This window comes from Zea mays, chromosome 1 (genome assembly GCF_902167145.1).
Source record: "Zea mays cultivar B73 chromosome 1, Zm-B73-REFERENCE-NAM-5.0, whole genome shotgun sequence".
In the NCBI taxonomy this organism is placed as follows: domain Eukaryota; kingdom Viridiplantae; phylum Streptophyta; class Magnoliopsida; order Poales; family Poaceae; genus Zea; species Zea mays.
The window spans coordinates 182,504,931-182,524,095 of NC_050096.1; the positions used below are offsets into that span (position 1 = coordinate 182,504,931).

Consider the following 19,165-nt stretch of genomic DNA (forward strand, 5'->3'; position numbering starts at 1 on the left):
GATCTCAAAAACTTTCTCTTATTTGGTCTTTGTATGATGGAATTATGTCATTTTATAATCTCTGTTCATTCAGTCAATCGTTGTGAACTCTCTTTTAATCGTTCACTTCATTGGCCGTGTTGTACCATGACATATTTGCATGGAGTAAACAATAACATCAATTAGCCAAATCAAAAAATATAGTATACAGAGAGCGGAGACAATCAATAAAAAATCTTGAAATTTTTTTATGGATAGTTTACGTGGGTATTGTTGTAAGCCGTCGTAACGCACGGGCAACCGACTAGTAAGTCTTGTAAGCATGAGTGAACTAGCAGTAGGAGAGGGTTTGTTGCCTCCGTCGTCAGATCTTAGCCCTGTTTGATTTCTTTAGTCCCTAGGCTAAACTTTAGTGACTAAAATTTAGTCAATAAAGTAACACGTTTAGTTCCAGTGAATAAACCCTATTAAAGAGCATTAATTGCTATTACCTCTATTAATTAGTGAATGTTTGCTGCAAGAAAAAAGTGGAGAGAACAAATAAAGTAAAAATCCTACTTTAGTCCCTTTTAGTCACCTCTTTAGTAACTAAAGAACTAAAGTTTAGTCACCCCATTTTAGTCACCATGTTTGTTTCTTTAGTGACTAAACTATAGGGGTGTTTAAATACACTAGAACTAATAGTTAGTTGTCTAAAAATTGTTAGTGAAATTAGCTAGCTAACAAACAACTACATAATTATTAACTAATTTACCAAAAATATGTAATAATTGAACTATTAGATAGGATGTTTGGATGTCTCAACTAATTTTAGTCACTAACTATTATCTCTAGTGCATTCAAACACCCCTTTAGTCATCCTATACCAAACGGGACCTTAATCTAATAACGCTAATAAGAATAAGGCAATAAGCTAGCGTTTGGAAACAAACGGCGTGTTGGTTTGCTGGGAGGCTGAGATTCGGTAGATATGGAGAAGCAACGAAATCTTGTTACTTTTTTTTGTTTAATTTGGAGAAGCTGATGATGATGCTTCGTCGTTCCTTTTACATTACATGGCAGTCAGTCAGCTATATATATTATTATTATAATGCATGCATGCAGACGCAGAGGCACTAGCTCTTGATTTGTTTAAATTACAGCTGAACGTACGGCGTCCTACGTGCAACTTCCAGATTAAATAAACCAAACTTGTGCTGCCAATAAATTTAATTAGTATATCAGGGGCAGCATGGCCATGCCACCAATTATTGAGACCTGCATTCCACTTTTTCAGTGATCCATGTGGCCAACTGCATGCCTACGGATATGATAGACGACATATATATATATATATATATATATATATATATATATATATATATATATATATATATATATATATATATATATATATATATATATATATATATATATATATATATATATGATAATAAATAAACCTTTTTAGCTAAACTAATCAATTAAACAAAACCAACAAACAGTTTCCTTCTTATTATTCAGATCGATCAATGCTAGCGATAGTTTGCTTCCTATTTTAATGGATTAGACGATCAAAGCAGGCACGTACAGGTGGGGTGGGGGGGGGGTTCAGAACAATATATAGTGTTCTTTGTTCAGATACGCTCTGGTCTGGCGATCTGCCAACTGATCCTAGATCCAAGTTTTCTAGCTACCTAGTCCCTCTGTTAGTTCCTCCTCTCCCTTTGTTATGGCATTATTGGATCAGTGTTGCTTGTCTGGCAACGACCACACACACGGGGCCATGCAAGATGAGCGCACGCATGCATGCTTCCTCGTTCACTGAAAAAAAAAAGATAAGCTAATCGAGCTGCAGTTTAATTTGCAACAGATCCCTTGAAATCGTACATCATGCACGCTTTATATTCCTCCTTGATCGCCTGTATATATTAGTTAATGTTTAGTTTGCCGCATGATCATCCGTCTTGTTATTAACAAGTTGTTAATGTTGTATACACACATGCATGACACATGCATGACGATCCTGCCGTGCATGTATAGCAGGCAATGGCATGGTGGTTTTGGTACACGCAACGCAACACGGCAACAGCTTGCTGCTGTACCAACCGAAGACGTGCATGTTGCATTTTATGAGACAACCGAAGACATGCAGGCACGGGCTCGAACCCGGCTCGTCACCTAGCCAAGCGGGCCCGTACAGGTCCGGTCTGGTCACCTGGCCTGTGCCAGGGTCTATGGGGCGGCACAGCTCTAGCCCGCTCGGTTTTATTTTTTCTAATTTTATCATACACTATGTTATAATTGAATATAGAGTATAAAATTAGAAAAAAAAGTATGTTTTATTGATGATGTGGTTGTAAACATATTTAGAGCAAAAAACTATGATTTAAACCGTCGTATATGCATACTTTTTCCATTAAAATGACATAAACTGTTATAGGCCCGTCGGGCCATGAACCAGCTCGGCACGATTATTAACATGTCAGGTCGTGCCTGGGCCTCACTTATGGCCCGTGGGCCAGCCTGGCCCGACCCGCTAACTCATTTAGGTCGGGTCGGTACGGTCCTAATTCATGCCGGGTTTAGCCATGCCTAAATCGGCCTGCATGGCCCATTTAGACATGTATAGCTGCAGTATATATATATATCTTAATTAACTGGGTCATCTTCTAGCTTAGCTTGCTGCTGTACCAACCGAAGACATGCGTGCATGTTGCATTTTATGAGAACAGCACTGTGCCAACATTATATATTATTGCACTGCACATATATATCTCATCAACATGCAGCAGCCTTTAATTCACCCTCTGCTTGTCTTTGATTTTGATTAAATTTGCTGACCAGATCGCACCAGCAGCGCTGTACAGATCACGCGATATCTCTTAAACAAATGGCGGATATATATACGGAGCTAGCGTCCAACTAACACAACATTAAATCGTATACCTTTATGGCATTTTTTTTCTTTCTTTATTTTGCATTGGTGATGAAAGATCACATCTTTATACGGCTCAAATCTATTTTAATATCTTTTGAACGATGCGTGAGTAGTATGAGGATTACATATACTGAAAATCAGATCTTTGTTATACGGGGGATATCGTATCTCATTTGTTAATTTAGGGGCTCTACCTACTTTGATCATGTAACCTAATCATATAGTATGCTTGTTTTTTTTATCCTTCAAAATTGAAGTATATATGTGTGTATTCTGGAGACCGAGCTAGTGCATTATTGTCGTGCGCATATGCAGATATCTATATATGAAACGGAAGGATTGGGTTTTGACGCAAACAATGCAACTTGTTGTAAACAAAAACAATACAGCAGAGCCAGTTCTTTCCTCTGAAAACAAACTAAAGCAAAAAAAAAATCCTGACGCGTGAAGCGAATTAAAGGGTCATCTGGTTCTCTCCGATCCGTGATTCTGATTGAGCAACGAACAGAACAGAACAGCAGCGCACCACTTGGACCAAAAACCTGCAACTTGTGGCTTAGAGATTCTCGTCATGCATCTACATCATCAACAGGCATGCCAGCAGCCAGTTCGACATGATGCGTGCCATTTTTACCTGACGATGGCAGTGCGTGATGCATATGGGCACATGGTAAATGTGACGTTGAGGCTACTGACTGCATGGACTTTCTGTCTGATCTCAGATTTTTATACCGTCAGATCGATGAAATGAAAGAGAGGTTTCATCTCGCATTTCATCCTCTCTTCTTTGGGGTTTTTTCCCCCCGCGGCCGGCATTTATTATATATAGCAGCTACCAGCAGACGTACTACACTTCTTATCCTCTTGTTTCTTCAGAACTGCTGCTATAATGTTGGTGCAGCGCGGAGTTAATCCTTCTCACGATCTCGTCTACCGTGGCATTGAACCCATCCTCCACCTGAAAATAGCAATTTTACAGAGTTAAACATTTGTCAAAATAATGTGTTGACTATATACAGTTAAGGCCATATATATACTACTACTAGGCTACTAGCATGTCAAAAAAAGGTACAGTTAATTAACTGCATATGCCTTGCTCTAGTGAATTATACATGGAAAATCGTTTTTATTATTAGAGTCTTTATTATTAGGGCATGTGCAGGCTTCATATATCATATATCTTTCTCTCTATACATGAATTGTTACGGAGAAAAACTTTCCAAGAACTGTCACATTATATTGGATGCATGGTATGATTGTCATTTTTGCATGACTCAACAAACTGCTTTCCGCCTAAGCAGGTTATTGACTGCATTGCGTTAGTGAAAGTCTCATCAAATTTTCACCCTTGCATTGGCATTCTTAACAAAGTGGTGACCACCACCACCCCGACCCTTTTGACAATTTCCACGTGTTATATCTCTGTTGTATAAAGCACGAGTTTCCACGATTCCACAATCACCCTTCCCATTTCCGCTCTATGCAAGAACAAGGTAAAATTATGCACTAATGAGAGTTTGAACGACTTTCCACGATTCCCTAGTCATCCTTTTCTTTCCGCTTTATACAAAAATAAGGTGTAATTATACACAAATGAAGGTTCGAACCTTGATTGTTGGCTTTACATTCAAACACACCTAACCAACCGAACACACATTTTTTTATTTTTTATTAAAACAGAGTTCACTTGTATCGAACTAGTTTACTTGTTAATGCAAGGGTGCATCATGCACAAGTAGAGTAAAAAACTACATAAAATTTTTATACATGGAAAATGCCATGCCATCTGCGGCCAGACGATCTTATCCAAATCACTTCCAATATAATGAGCCTAGCATTTATATCGGTGCTAGAGAAACTGTCTTTAATAAGACTTAAACACATATACATATCTCTCAACAATAAAATAATATGGACCCACGATGTGTTTTGGTCGATCCATGCATATATACAGGTTAACCTTATCGTTATTATTAATAATATGTATTCTTATAATCTCTGTGTTTACTTATGTACATTTATTATGCATGGATCCCTCAAGAGATGGCCCATGCGTAGATATGTATGCGTGTGGGGTTCCTTGAGGCAGCAGCTAGCTAGCACCTGCCCATACAATCATAAATGTAATTAAACAAAAAAAACCCATATATAAATTAATGGTTCGCGCACACGCGCGCTCACACGCTCTAAAAAAGATGCATAAAATAAGTTAACATTATAGATATATTTCCTTGCTCTATGCCTCTATCTACCTAGAGGTGCAAGTGCAACACAATTGCAGATGCCTGGTACATACTACAAATGGGCTTGTCGGTTGTTGGTCTGCTAGTCTGTTAACGTTTGATATCTTGATGGTATAGTATGCCCATGATGCATGCAATGCAATTGGTATTACTTCACATCGATCGGTACATGCATGCATGTATGTATGTATCCTGCTTCCTCTGCATGGACTATGTTCATGGCGGACAAGGGAGCGAGTATGCATGACGCCATGCACTCACCTTGGCCGTGATGGTGATAATGGCGGTAGAGGCCGGGAAGGGCATGACGTTGGTGTGGGTGATGGACAGCTGCATCTGCTCCACCTCCGAGATCACCCTCACCAGCAGCCCCCTGGCGCTGTAGCAGTGGATCCGCAGCAGCAGCACGCTCCTCTCCGACAGCCGTGCCTCGATCTCCGGGAGCGGCATACCGCCGCCATCGCCACCGTGGTCGCCGCTACCGCCATGGCTGCTCGCCATGGCGTCGTCCTCCGGCGGCAGCTGCTTCTTGACGAGCACCGCCGACTGGATGCCGCCGCTGCCACCGGCGCCTCCTTCCTCCTCGAGCCCCTTCACCTTCTCCTGCAGCTCCCTCACGTACTTCACCGCGTCCCCAAGGATGGTCGCCTTGTCCATCTGCAAGCGAGCAAAAGCTCGATCACGATATGCAAATGTTGCACCCTTTGTTTTCCTCATGATCGAGCTCAATAATATGTATGTTCAATGCAGATAGATACTGATCCATGCATACTGAATTACTGATACAAACTCAACAGTAATTACCAGTATGTGTAATTATTACAGGTTAATTTGAGCATGACATGCACACAAACTACTAGAATTTTTCATTCAAATGCTCTCTTGTAATTGCAAGGCTAGCAAAGCTTAGCAGGCTATAGGATCTTTCAAAGGGTGCGGTGCGCGGTGCAACCTTTTAAACACTGGGTTATTTAGTTTTTGTTGCTCAATCTATATTTTTCCAGCATGATTTGGTATGTTTTCTAATTTATTCTAGAAACTAGTACTAATACTGTCATGTCATGTATGATTGAAAGGCTAACCGAGAATATATGCTGTGCTTACACTTTGGTAAGCGAAAGGACCTAATTTGCAAAGAAATTTTTGCTGAACGATGGGCTGTAAACTTAATGACTGGTCAATAGTTACCATGATTTTGTTGACATGATTACATGCAATCTTGGTGGGTTTATATAATCGCACATGGTTTACCCAAGGTCCAAGGGTAAGAAAGACCCCCTTGATGGTGGCTAAATACACGCATGAAATTAAGGATTGAAAAAAAAGAAAGAAAAAGGAGGAGGAGAAGTAAATCGGTGATGAAAAGAAAGAATGAAAGAATCTGTTCTATGGTGAGCTAATGATAATAACCTTTTTGAGGCCGGGGATGACGGTGGAGAGCTCGATAAAGCGCTGGTTGATCTTCTCCCTGCGCCGTCTCTCGGCGATGATGTGGTCCTGCACCGGCCCCGGCGACGATGCCGGCGCAGCAGCAGTGGATGGGCCCGCGCCGCCCCCTCTCCTCCCCGCAGACGACGCAGCACGTTGTTGCGCCCTCGCGACCGCCGCCGGGGCGTCCGGCAGCGCGACGCCGACGGCGCCGCGGTCGTCCGCTGGCTGCGCAGACGCGGCGCTGAAGTTCCAGCTGACCGGCCTGCTGTTGCTGCCGCCGCCGAGGCCCGTGGTCCTGGAGCGCGCGGTGTGGGGGGACCACCCGGCCGCCGCGTCGTGGTCCATGGCTGCGCCGGGGCTGTCGCCGGAGCTGCTGCTGTTGGTCAGGCCGTAGTCAGCCACCTGCACCGTCAGGTTCCGGACTCGGACGCTGCCGGGCACGGCCTGTGGCTGGGATGCGCGGAGCGCCTGGAGCGACGGGAAGGCGGCGGCGGAGTCCTCCTGGTCTCCGGCGCCGCCGCTGATGCGGACACCAACACCGGCGCCGCCGTCCTGCTGCTGGTATGCGGCGGAAACCGCGGTGGCGGCGGCCGGGTGCTGGAGATGGTTCATTGCCCACTGGAGGAACGTGCTCGAGTCGTCCTCCATATGTCGATCCATCATCTATCAGATCAGTATATCAATCCTGCTTTCTCGTCGTGCTGCTGCTGCGTGAACAAATCGTGATGCTAATAATAAGAAGATAAATACTCCTAGAAGGCATCTGAATCTGACGAGATGGGATGGAGAGGAATCGAAATCCAGACGACGATTCTGATATATAAGATCAAAAAAAAAGAGGCAAAGTGAAGCTGAATCGATGCAATTCAAGCTGCTGCTGGCGGCCGCCGCCGCCGCATGCTACTATATACTACTGCAAGTGTGCAACCAAGTGGTTTTGGCTCCAAGCAGGATGGGCTCATCAGCAGCTAAAGCTGAAGACAAGGCAGGCAATCAATCAATCACATGCATGTGAGGCTCAGGTAGATGCAAATCAAAGACAGATCGGTAGGCTTGCAACAGTGCAACGCAGACCGGCAGCTAGCAGACGCTGAAGCTCAGGATGATTTGATTAGACCAGCTCAAAGCACAAGCTGAAGAACAAGTAAGGCAAAGGGCAAGAACAAAAAGTAAAGCTATGCTGTCCATAGCCAACCAAGAAAAGCTAGTTGCAAACTCCTTGGAGATGGAAAAACAAGAGGAAGAGAATGGAGGAAGTGGTGGCGGCCAACAACCAAGAAGTACCTGCAGAAAATTGATGTGTGCCGATGCCCCTGTGTGTGTGTGTGTTGGGTTATCTGCAGCTATCTTGAAGGATCCAGAGAAAAAGACTGAAGGAGAGTGTGGCGGAATGATGTTGCTATGTTGTTTGCTACATATATGGATGCCTGTGTATGTAATTATCTATTGCTGGACACATATGCCCCTCCTATATATCCCTTGTCAATGTCTCCCCTCACCTCTCCTCTCTATATATGATTACATATCTCTCTTTGTCTCTACATTAAGTATTCGAAGCTGTTGTAGTGTGGCCCTACAAAAGGACCAAGGATATGCCATCTAGAGGAGGTGAATGGGTGGTTCTAAAAATCTATAATTTAAAATGGGAAAGGTGTTAGAAGAAAGATTTTCAACTGCTTGAAAATTCTAAATCGGAGTAAAATAACCCTGCTAAGAGATGGTTTGGTGACAAGGGGATCACGGGGGATTAGAGGGGATTGAGGGGGAAATGAACTAATTTTCCCCTCAATCCCCTCTAATTCTCCTGTGATCCTTGGTCACCAAATTAGCCCACTAAGGAGGTGTTGAATGCGCTAGAGCTAATAGTGAGTGGCTCAAATTAGTTGAAACATCAAACACCATAGCTAATAATTCAGTTAGATAGTTATTTGTTAGCTAGCTAATTTCACTAATAATTTTTAGCTAACTAACTATTAGTTCTAGTGCATTCAAACACCCCCTAAGTAAGCAAAGAATATTAACCAGCCCTAAAGCCTAACACATGCAACACAATTGATTACTTTCACAAGTAGTAGTATGTGTGTTTTGCTGAACAGCAACCGTACCAGATCGAGATGGGTGAGCGTGTGGCGGTGAACTCTGACACGAATATCATGCAAAAGCATGATGCATATGTGGCCGAAGAACATGTTTTGCTACGACGACGACGCTAGCTTTTATTTGCCGTTGCTATATTTAGAGATTGATGCAGTGTATAATAATTGACGTGCGTATATTTTATGTTACTCCACCATCGTGTGTGTGTGTGGATGCACGGTCCAAGTCAACTGGAGCACAGTTTTCTATTAGGCTAGTGATTTGTACCTTGTACTTTGTTAATTGTGGAGGGGCTCAGTGACCGCTTCTAGGGTTCATACTAGCAGCAGCATGTGCATGGCCACACACACACAAAAAGAACATCAACTTCGCCTCCTATCCACATCAATCTAGATGTGCTTTAAAAAAATAGTACTGCATTTGTCAGTGATTAATATGGTAGTGCGCGCGCGTTTTGGTTTGTTTCAATACATCTGAACATGTGTATTCGAATCGGATACGATCGGATATATTACTCGCTCCATATTTATTGTATCTTCTCTTCAGATTTGATCGGATATAAATATCTAACTATAAGTATACGGATACGGATATAGATCAGATATGTGGATCGTATCTCAGATTTCTTAGACAGATCAAATTCAAATACGGACGGATAATATTACGTACTAATCCCTACATATTACATATGGAGATCATTTTCCAAAAAGAAAAAAAAACTCATGGTACTGCTACAATTTTTTATTTTTTTGGGTGTGTGAGGTGGACTCGAATACAGGAAAACTGTTGGGCGCGTAATTCAATGGCATGGGACCGACTAGCTGCTGACAGCTCAAGCATGCATGCAGCTTCTGCAATCTGCAGGGCCGGCATGCTGCATGCACGGTGCTGCACCACAGCCACAGTACAAGCATCCCATGCCTAGCTAGATCTTTGTCTCACTGTGTGTCGTTGATCGCCCAGTGCATGCGCTAGTAATTCTTATGTTATGTTCCCTCAATCATTGAGCAATTTTTTTCACTAGGAACTACTGCATATGTCCCCGAATATAGATTGGTAGGTTTTAACTTAGAACAGATTATTATTATGGCAGATCTTTTACTGAGTAGTTGCACATACTCACCGGCGATTATTTCAACAGTATTTGCAGAGGTGAGTTTACCTACGTTGTAAGACGGTCTCCAGCAGTTTACCCATTCTACACATCTCATTTCCTATATATTTTATCAAACTTTACTCTATAAACAGTATTGAGTCTATCGTATAATATAGTATTTTGCACGATCGGTTGGAGACAGATTAAACGTCCATGTTATATTGTATAGTTGACGAGGACATAGGTATGTACTGATGGTCGTCCATGCCACAGAGCGGCCACCATGTTTACTTTGTGCGGTGGTGGTGCCGTGGAAACCAGAAAACAGCACACGTGTCGAGACTTGAGAGGTTGAGGAAGATGTCAGGTACGTAGGTTGAACCATCTCATCGCAGGTAGCCTTTCGCTGCATCGACTTTTAAGTGATAGTAGGTAACAAAAGGGACGTGCATGTTTTATTTGATTTGTCGCAATTCTAAGACCTCCACTGTATATATAACTATGTGATTCTAATCTTACGTGAAAACCTCCACTGTATGCACGCACGCACGGCAGGTCGTCTCTCTGCATGCATGCATGACCATGGATTATTTATATACCAATTCCCTTTTGTTCATTAGTACTAACCTCGATCCACAATTCCCTTTTGTTCATTAGTACTAACCTCCACATAATATATAAATATGCTTGCTGGTGGATTATTTATATACCAATTCCCTTGCGACCGGCATCCACCTTTTGTTGTGTGTGTGTGTTGTTCAGATTTATTGTTCTCTCTCTCTTTTAATCTCTTAGAAAACACACTGACATCATAACACTGTAATAATAATGGAGATCAAAAGAGATTATCAGAGTTTCAAATGAATTTTAACCAGGCTATGACTGTACTGTTTTCAAACACGTGCATCGATTACCATGCAATCAGGCTCTGCTTCCAAACTTTAGGCACGTCTTCTATTTTCTTCGATACCCATCCAACAATGGATCGGATAAAGGGTTATTCGTAAAACTGTTCGCTTCGGATTAAAGTTGTCTGCTGGACTGATGCAGCTATAATTAATTCATAGAGATAAAAAAAACATTGTAAAAGCAGTAGAAGCCAAACGAACAAGCTAAATTAGAAATTATGAACGCCACCATTGGATGAATATCGAAGGAAGAGTCTGATTGTATAGTAGTCAACGCCTCAGGCACATGGGAGACTTGACAGTGAAAACTACACGTCTCTTTCTAGAAAAACACAGACGCACCACCACCAACGACACACACGCCCAATCATATTCTTCCAGCAGCAGCAATCTTATAGTGTCACATGCATGACTCGCTTTTATTTGTGCGTGGCATGCATGCCGCAAGTGGGGACAGAGATTATTAATCCGTCACGTGCCACAAACACCACTAATGGTCTAATGGGGACAGACATATATGTAAATGTATAACGTGCGTGAACTATATAAGATCGCTTTCGCTGTGCAAATTGCGGCCGTTAAAAAGGCTGCACGTACGTATATATATACGCGATAGCTAGGCCGGCCGGCCACCCAAAAAAAAAGTTGTCACGTTGATAATCCATGCATATGGTGCGCCGACTTTTGTGCAGGAACTTGCATGTTTTACATGCTTTGAGCTGCTTGTCACGTATACGTGTATGTGTCAAAAAAATAATGGAGCTGAGCTTGTCGTGAATTAAACTATCATATATATACGACGAGAAATTTGTAATTTTGTCACTCTCAGTTTTAGCTTCCTATTATTATACCATCTCGTATTTATGACTGATGGGACCATCTATGCCTATAATTTGTGGGCCCGATAGCATATTATCGAAGTCCACAAATAATAATGGTAAAACTACCAATGGCTCTATATACAATGCAAGTCTATGGAAAAGAGTATTAATCTCTCTCTACACTAGCTTTGACCATTTATTTGCTGCAGTATGTACACGGTTCGATTTCCCTACGTCTTGGCCATTTTCTTTCTATGCATACAACAATTAATATTGTTTTCCCTGTGAGTTTTTAACAGGCAATTCTAATCGCCATGTGTTTATTTTCACACACCAACAAAAGTTGACACCTACCTTTGTGCGAGTTTCTCTGCTATTATAATGCAGCGGTTTAAACGGTTATGTATTTCAACAGTCGTGCATCGTCTCATCCTTTCGCGTGCCGTCGTTACTTCTCGCTTCTCACCTAACAAATGGGTTTAATATGCACAGATGAGCCATATGAAACTACAAAAACTCAACACGACAGGAAAGCATACACACCACATCGCTTCCACATAGTAACAAATCGCTAGCTGAAGTAGGACGAGAGATCAAACATGCTATGCTATGAAAAAGAGGCCAAGTTTCTTTTCAGCTTCATACCATTCTTGATATTTTGGCTAAGATAAAGTGTGATATTTATTCTTATGAGTTTAATATCTAATATATTTAGATCATATGTTACTGTAATATTAAATTTATATTTTATGAGTTACATCGCAAGGGCATTATACTGGTGTATTTTTATCTCGGTGTTTTCAAAACCGACACGTTAGTCGTGAATTTTTTCATGTCAGTCTGGCCAAAAAACCGATACAAAAATCCATCACCACTAGAATGGCATATTTGGGCTGCTCCGGGCCTAGATTTGGGACACCGTCCATGGGCCACCAGGGTGCAACTGCAGTGTTGATGCCAATCCGTCGTGCAAAGAAAGTGAGGAAGTTTTTTCTTGCACTTGTATGGGCTTGTTTGGGAGCCAAAGGTCAAACACAGGAGATTAAGGGCTGGTTTGATAGACAAGAAAATAGAAAGAGTCCATGGAGGAAGAATTCTCTTGCTATTCAATTTTGAATAGCAAGGAGATTAGTCTTCATGTATCACTTCCATTTCTCTGTCCACCAAATTAGCCCTAAAAGGTTTAAATTCCCCTTTTATTGAAAGTTGAATAGCAAGTTGATTTTACCCCCTTAATTCCTCTTGATCATAAACATATCCATAGGTCGTGTATGAGAACAAAGGGATTGAATGGAGATTGTAGGTGCTAAGATTTCCTTTCCATTTAATTTTGAATAGATTGAGATTTTAGCTCCTCTAAGAACTGATTTGGTGGCCAAGGATCACTAAGTAATCCATGGGGAGGAATCCTTGAATAGCAAGGGGATTCCTCTCTAGTCACTAAATTAGCTCTAAGGCTGGTTTGGTGACAAGGAAATTGGAGGGGTCAATGAGAGTTAATCTGTCCGTAGTAGAAAATAATAAGCTGAAAGTTCATCATCACTCTGTGATCGGTCACTTTCGCATAAACAAATGCCACGGCGACTTTCCAGGCCAGCAATATTTATTATGTGATTGTGATGTACAAAAGATCGACTCATTACCTCGAAAAGATTGCATGGGTTGGGGCCAAATTAATTTGGTTATCCAGCTCGCAAAACAAATGATTTCTTAGTGCTGAAAAAAGGCATCAAGCCAGATTATATATACATTGGTTATGTCTTGTCAGGTAGTCTAATCGTGAACGAACGAACAGTGCAGCGTGATTATAATTAATACCGGTCTGGTTTAAAATTTTAATCATATCCAAGGTGGTGTTAATTAAATATAAGTAAGTAAATAAATAAATAGGAACTAATCAGCAGCAGGGGTCCGTCCTTGCATGCATGGAGCATAGTCGTCGTCCATCGTCAGCGTATCACAGAGAATCCATCCATCCTTTAAAAGTAGAGAAGGACGACGACGAGGAAGAAGCTGGCTAGCTAGCTACTGTCATGGCGTTGATCATGCAACACGATTAGATTAAATGTTTGTCTCGTTTTTTTTCTTCTCCCAACCAGCTAGCCGCAAACTGCACAGGAGGTTTAAAGTGGTTGACTTTGCAGGATGGCGTGCGTGTGCTGCGTAGAGACGAGACGACCTCGAGCGCCAAACGATCTCAGGACAAAGCTGTGTGAGTGACTCGACAAGTGTAGGCATTTAATTTAATTTAGAGTCGATTAGTTACTTAGTACTCCTTTGTGTCCTACGACAAGTGCCGCTGCCGTTTCACGAGGAGCTACATACTTTTTACTTTAACAAAATAAAAATATGTATAAATCTCTACTATTTGTTAAGGCTGCAATAGTAGTCTGTCATTCACTGTTCTGCCTTTCCGATTTTCTCCTCCCCGCGCACAGTCCATTCACATGTTCTGCCACCATTCTATATCTATCATTCTCGTTCCCCCTCCCTGCAAAGCTCATTCACATTCCCCCGTACAGCCGACGCATAGCTAAAATTAAAAAAAATACACATGTCCCAAAGGGATTCGAATCCACGACCTTTCAAGTAAATGCTAGCAATAGCTACCACTACACCACATATGTGTTTATATCTACATCTATAATTGTCGGGTACCGTAATTAGAGGTACCACCAATACTCCTTAACATGGCTGGAAAACATCTTCAAAACAAACCGTAAAGACTGATAAGCACGGTTCAAGTCAATGCCTCGTCAGCCAAGGGACGCGACCTCGTCTCGCTCGAGCCCGGCCTCGGGCAAGAACAGTAGTCCCGAACGGATTCACGCCTCGCCCGAGGACCTCCTCAGGCAGTAGGCGCACCCCCGGCTCGCCCGAGGCCAAGCTCGAGCAAACTTTGTCGTACAGCAACCTCGGCCAAATCGCCTTACCAACCGACCGTATCACATGCGCATTTAATACGGGGATCGTCTGACACCTTATCCTGACACGCGCACCTCAGTCGGCAAGGTCGAAATGACCGCAGTCACTTTGCCCCTTTACTGATCGTTCTGACAGGAAAAAAGGACACTATTCAACCCGTTCCGACTATTGTGCCAACCACCAGGGTAAAACTAACGACAGTAAGTCACGACCTCCCCCGAGTTCAGCCTCGGGCGCAACAGGGAGCTCTGCCTCGCCCCACCTCAGGCCTCGGCCTCGGGAGAAGGTCTCCGCCTCGCTCGACCCCAGGCCTCGGCCTCGGGAGAAGGTCTCCACCTCGCCCGACCTCGGACCTCAGCCTCGGCCTCAGGAGGAGTCGCAACCTCGCCCAACCTCAGCCTCGGCCTCGGGAGAAGTCTCCGCCTCGCCCGACCTCGGCCTCGGACCGACTGTGCCACAGGGGATACATCATTACCCTACCCCTAGCTAGCTGCCTTAGGCTACGAAGGAACAAGACCGGTGTCCCATCTAGATTACTCCGGCAACAGGTAATGATGGTTCCCTGCATGCGTCCATGACGCCGATTGTTCTCAACTCCCTACGAAGGCAAAGAAACGCCACCAGGACCCCAGGCCGCACCGCCAGCTGCGCTTCTACAGGGCTCAAGTACTTCTCCGCCGGACACGTTAGCACATAGCTACACCCCCATGTACAGCTGGACCATCTCCTTGTATCTATAAAAGGGATGTCCAGGGCCTTCCCAAAGGGGGGCAGAGGCAGAGAAGGAGAGAAAAACGCATAGAAGGCTAACTCAGACGGCTCACCTCAAGGGCGCACCCTCTCTCTCTCGCAACGCTTGTAACCCCTACTACGAGCACCCTGGTGCAAGATAATATAAGCCTCATCCTCCTTATTGTGTTTCATCTTGCATCAACCCATCTGGGCAGGGACACGCAGCGTCAAATTCACTGGTCGGTCGAGGGTCCTCGCGGGTCCAAAATGCCGAGAGTTGGCGTGCCAGGTAGGGGTCTGCTACGTGTTGACAAATACTTTCCCGTTGAGTTCCAGATGGACAATCTTCGGTAGCCTCTTCAGCCCGGTACGGTGCTTCACTTCGGGAGTCTCGAGTTCATGTCCCACGACGGCAGCTACGACATGGTACTCCTCCCCCCACAGCACGACAACAACGACGGTCGTCGGCTCGCCCAGCAGAGGCGAACTCGACGACGGCATCTCCCCGCGGCAGAAGAGGAACATCCGGGTTTGCCCCGCCACCCTCCTCGCCGGAGGAGGAGAAGACGGAGCAACCATGGCCAGGCAAGAGGCGGCACTTCGTCGGCTGTCGGACCAGAGTGAGCCGACGACGGTGGCACCCCTGCGGGAGACATGTCGGGTGTTATCCTCGCACCTAAGACAACGACGGGTGTCGCTTCCCAGCAACGTGCCAACCCCAGGCGGACTGATGACGTCGGCACCCTTGCGAGGGACTTGTCGGACATTAGTCTCGCACCTGAGATAACGACACATTCCATCCCCGATGCAACTTCACCACCGTCCATCAACCAGGAGGTACCATCAGTTTTCCACCCTGTTCCCTTTAGATTCAGCTTCGATCCACCAAGCGACCCCACTTCGGTGAGCGCTTTCGCAAGGGCATGACGTTGGTGTGGGTGATGGACAGCTGCATCTGCTCCACCTCCGAGATCACCCTCACCAGCAGCCCCCTGGCGCTGTAGCAGTGGATCCGCAGCAGCAGCACGCTCCTCTCCGACAGCCGTGCCTCGATCTCCGGGAGCGGCATACCGCCGCCATCGCCACCGTGGTCGCCGCTACCGCCATGGCTGCTCGCCATGGCGTCGTCCTCCGGCGGCAGCTGCTTCTTGACGAGCACCGCCGACTGGATGCCGCCGCTGCCACCGGCGCCTCCTTCCTCCTCGAGCCCCTTCACCTTCTCCTGCAGCTCCCTCACGTACTTCACCGCGTCCCCAAGGATGGTCGCCTTGTCCATCTGCAAGCGAGCAAAAGCTCGATCACGATATGCAAATGTTGCACCCTTTGTTTTCCTCATGATCGAGCTCAATAATATGTATGTTCAATGCAGATAGATACTGATCCATGCATACTGAATTACTGATACAAACTCAACAGTAATTACCAGTATGTGTAATTATTACAGGTTAATTTGAGCATGACATGCACACAAACTACTAGAATTTTTCATTCAAATGCTCTCTTGTAATTGCAAGGCTAGCAAAGCTTAGCAGGCTATAGGATCTTTCAAAGGGTGCGGTGCGCGGTGCAACCTTTTAAACACTGGGTTATTTAGTTTTTGTTGCTCAATCTATATTTTTCCAGCATGATTTGGTATGTTTTCTAATTTATTCTAGAAACTAGTACTAATACTGTCATGTCATGTATGATTGAAAGGCTAACCGAGAATATATGCTGTGCTTACACTTTGGTAAGCGAAAGGACCTAATTTGCAAAGAAATTTTTGCTGAACGATGGGCTGTAAACTTAATGACTGGTCAATAGTTACCATGATTTTGTTGACATGATTACATGCAATCTTGGTGGGTTTATATAATCGCACATGGTTTACCCAAGGTCCAAGGGTAAGAAAGACCCCCTTGATGGTGGCTAAATACACGCATGAAATTAAGGATTGAAAAAAAAGAAAGAAAAAGGAGGAGGAGAAGTAAATCGGTGATGAAAAGAAAGAATGAAAGAATCTGTTCTATGGTGAGCTAATGATAATAACCTTTTTGAGGCCGGGGATGACGGTGGAGAGCTCGATAAAGCGCTGGTTGATCTTCTCCCTGCGCCGTCTCTCGGCGATGATGTGGTCCTGCACCGGCCCCGGCGACGATGCCGGCGCAGCAGCAGTGGATGGGCCCGCGCCGCCCCCTCTCCTCCCCGCAGACGACGCAGCACGTTGTTGCGCCCTCGCGACCGCCGCCGGGGCGTCCGGCAGCGCGACGCCGACGGCGCCGCGGTCGTCCGCTGGCTGCGCAGACGCGGCGCTGAAGTTCCAGCTGACCGGCCTGCTGTTGCTGCCGCCGCCGAGGCCCGTGGTCCTGGAGCGCGCGGTGTGGGGGGACCACCCGGCCGCCGCGTCGTGGTCCATGGCTGCGCCGGGGCTGTCGCCGGAGCTGCTGCTGTTGGTCAGGCCGTAGTCAGCCACCTGCACCGTCAGGTTCCGGACTCGGACGCTGCCGGGCACGGCCTGTGGCTGGGATGCGCGGAGCGCCTGGAGCGACGGGAAGGCGGCGGCGGAGTCCTCCTGGTCTCCGGCGCCGCCGCTGATGCGGACACCAACACCGGCGCCGCCGTCCTGCTGCTGGTATGCGGCGGAAACCGCGGTGGCGGCGGCCGGGTGCTGGAGATGGTTCATTGCCCACTGGAGGAACGTGCTCGAGTCGTCCTCCATATGTCGATCCATCATCTATCAGATCAGTATATCAATCCTGCTTTCTCGTCGTGCTGCTGCTGCGTGAACAAATCGTGATGCTAATAATAAGAAGATAAATACTCCTAGAAGGCATCTGAATCTGACGAGATGGGATGGAGAGGAATCGAAATCCAGACGACGATTCTGATATATAAGATCAAAAAAAAAGAGGCAAAGTGAAGCTGAATCGATGCAATTCAAGCTGCTGCTGGCGGCCGCCGCCGCCGCATGCTACTATATACTACTGCAAGTGTGCAACCAAGTGGTTTTGGCTCCAAGCAGGATGGGCTCATCAGCAGCTAAAGCTGAAGACAAGGCAGGCAATCAATCAATCACATGCATGTGAGGCTCAGGTAGATGCAAATCAAAGACAGATCGGTAGGCTTGCAACAGTGCAACGCAGACCGGCAGCTAGCAGACGCTGAAGCTCAGGATGATTTGATTAGACCAGCTCAAAGCACAAGCTGAAGAACAAGTAAGGCAAAGGGCAAGAACAAAAAGTAAAGCTATGCTGTCCATAGCCAACCAAGAAAAGCTAGTTGCAAACTCCTTGGAGATGGAAAAACAAGAGGAAGAGAATGGAGGAAGTGGTGGCGGCCAACAACCAAGAAGTACCTGCAGAAAATTGATGTGTGCCGATGCCCCTGTGTGTGTGTGTGTTGGGTTATCTGCAGCTATCTTGAAGGATCCAGAGAAAAAGACTGAAGGAGAGTGTGGCGGAATGATGTTGCTATGTTGTTTGCTACATATATGGATGCCTGTGTATGTAATTATCTATTGCTGGACACATATGCCCCTCCTATATATCCCTTGTCAATGTCTCCCCTCACCTCTCCTCTCTATATATGATTACATATCTCTCTTTGTCTCTACATTAAGTATTCGAAGCTGTTGTAGTGTGGCCCTACAAAAGGACCAAGGATATGCCATCTAGAGGAGGTGAATGGGTGGTTCTAAAAATCTATAATTTAAAATGGGAAAGGTGTTAGAAGAAAGATTTTCAACTGCTTGAAAATTCTAAATCGGAGTAAAATAACCCTGCTAAGAGATGGTTTGGTGACAAGGGGATCACGGGGGATTAGAGGGGATTGAGGGGGAAATGAACTAATTTTCCCCTCAATCCCCTCTAATTCTCCTGTGATCCTTGGTCACCAAATTAGCCCACTAAGGAGGTGTTGAATGCGCTAGAGCTAATAGTGAGTGGCTCAAATTAGTTGAAACATCAAACACCATAGCTAATAATTCAGTTAGATAGTTATTTGTTAGCTAGCTAATTTCACTAATAATTTTTAGC

At 44.9% G+C, this 19,165-nt stretch overlaps 2 protein-coding genes across 5 annotated transcripts; both read right to left on the minus strand.

The window, feature by feature from the left end:
- Window positions 1-3,238: 3,238 nt before the first annotated feature.
- On the minus strand, window positions 3,239-8,057 carry LOC100382434 (uncharacterized). 3 transcript variants are annotated; one of them, XM_008645735.2, is made up of 4 exons: window positions 7,858-8,053; window positions 6,553-7,277; window positions 5,404-5,799; window positions 3,239-3,857 (listed from the first exon to the last, which is right to left on the minus strand). In XM_008645735.2, exons 2-4 carry the CDS (start codon window positions 7,234-7,236, stop codon window positions 3,756-3,758), a joined length of 1,182 nt encoding a protein of 393 aa, XP_008643957.1. In that variant the 5' UTR covers window positions 7,237-7,277; window positions 7,858-8,053; the 3' UTR covers window positions 3,239-3,755. The 3 variants fall into 3 exon arrangements, with proteins under 3 accessions (XP_008643957.1, NP_001168647.1, XP_020393625.1); NM_001175176.1 differs by having other exon boundaries at window positions 3,304-3,857; window positions 6,553-7,280; window positions 7,858-7,927; XM_020538036.2 differs by lacking the exon at window positions 3,239-3,857 and adding an exon at window positions 4,702-5,002 and having other exon boundaries at window positions 6,553-8,057.
- A 7,874-nt stretch (window positions 8,058-15,931) lies between these two features.
- On the minus strand, window positions 15,932-18,687 carry LOC103640716 (transcription factor MYC2). 2 transcript variants are annotated; one of them, XM_035964153.1, is made up of 3 exons: window positions 18,487-18,687; window positions 17,182-17,909; window positions 15,932-16,428 (listed from the first exon to the last, which is right to left on the minus strand). In XM_035964153.1, the coding sequence occupies exons 2-3, from the start codon at window positions 17,863-17,865 to the stop codon at window positions 16,024-16,026; spliced, it is 1,089 nt and encodes a 362-aa protein (XP_035820046.1). In that variant the 5' UTR covers window positions 17,866-17,909; window positions 18,487-18,687; the 3' UTR covers window positions 15,932-16,023. The 2 variants fall into 2 exon arrangements, with proteins under 2 accessions (XP_035820046.1, XP_020402137.1); XM_020546548.2 differs by having other exon boundaries at window positions 17,182-18,687.
- Window positions 18,688-19,165: the final 478 nt, after the last annotated feature.

Bases quoted from the DNA above. Each gene is read 5' to 3' on its own strand.
- LOC100382434 (XM_008645735.2), bottom strand. From the start codon at position 7,236: ATGATGGATCGACATATGGAGGACGACTCGAGCACGTTCCTCCAGTGG. The intron at 5,800-6,552 runs GTTATTATCATT...GCTCGCTTGCAG, and splicing joins TCATCCCCGGCCTCAAAAAG to ATGGACAAGGCGACCATCCT. The intron at 3,858-5,403 runs GTGAGTGCATGG...TGCTATTTTCAG, and splicing joins TTATCACCATCACGGCCAAG to GTGGAGGATGGGTTCAATGC.
- LOC103640716 (XM_035964153.1), bottom strand. From the start codon at position 17,865: ATGATGGATCGACATATGGAGGACGACTCGAGCACGTTCCTCCAGTGG. The intron at 16,429-17,181 runs GTTATTATCATT...GCTCGCTTGCAG, and splicing joins TCATCCCCGGCCTCAAAAAG to ATGGACAAGGCGACCATCCT.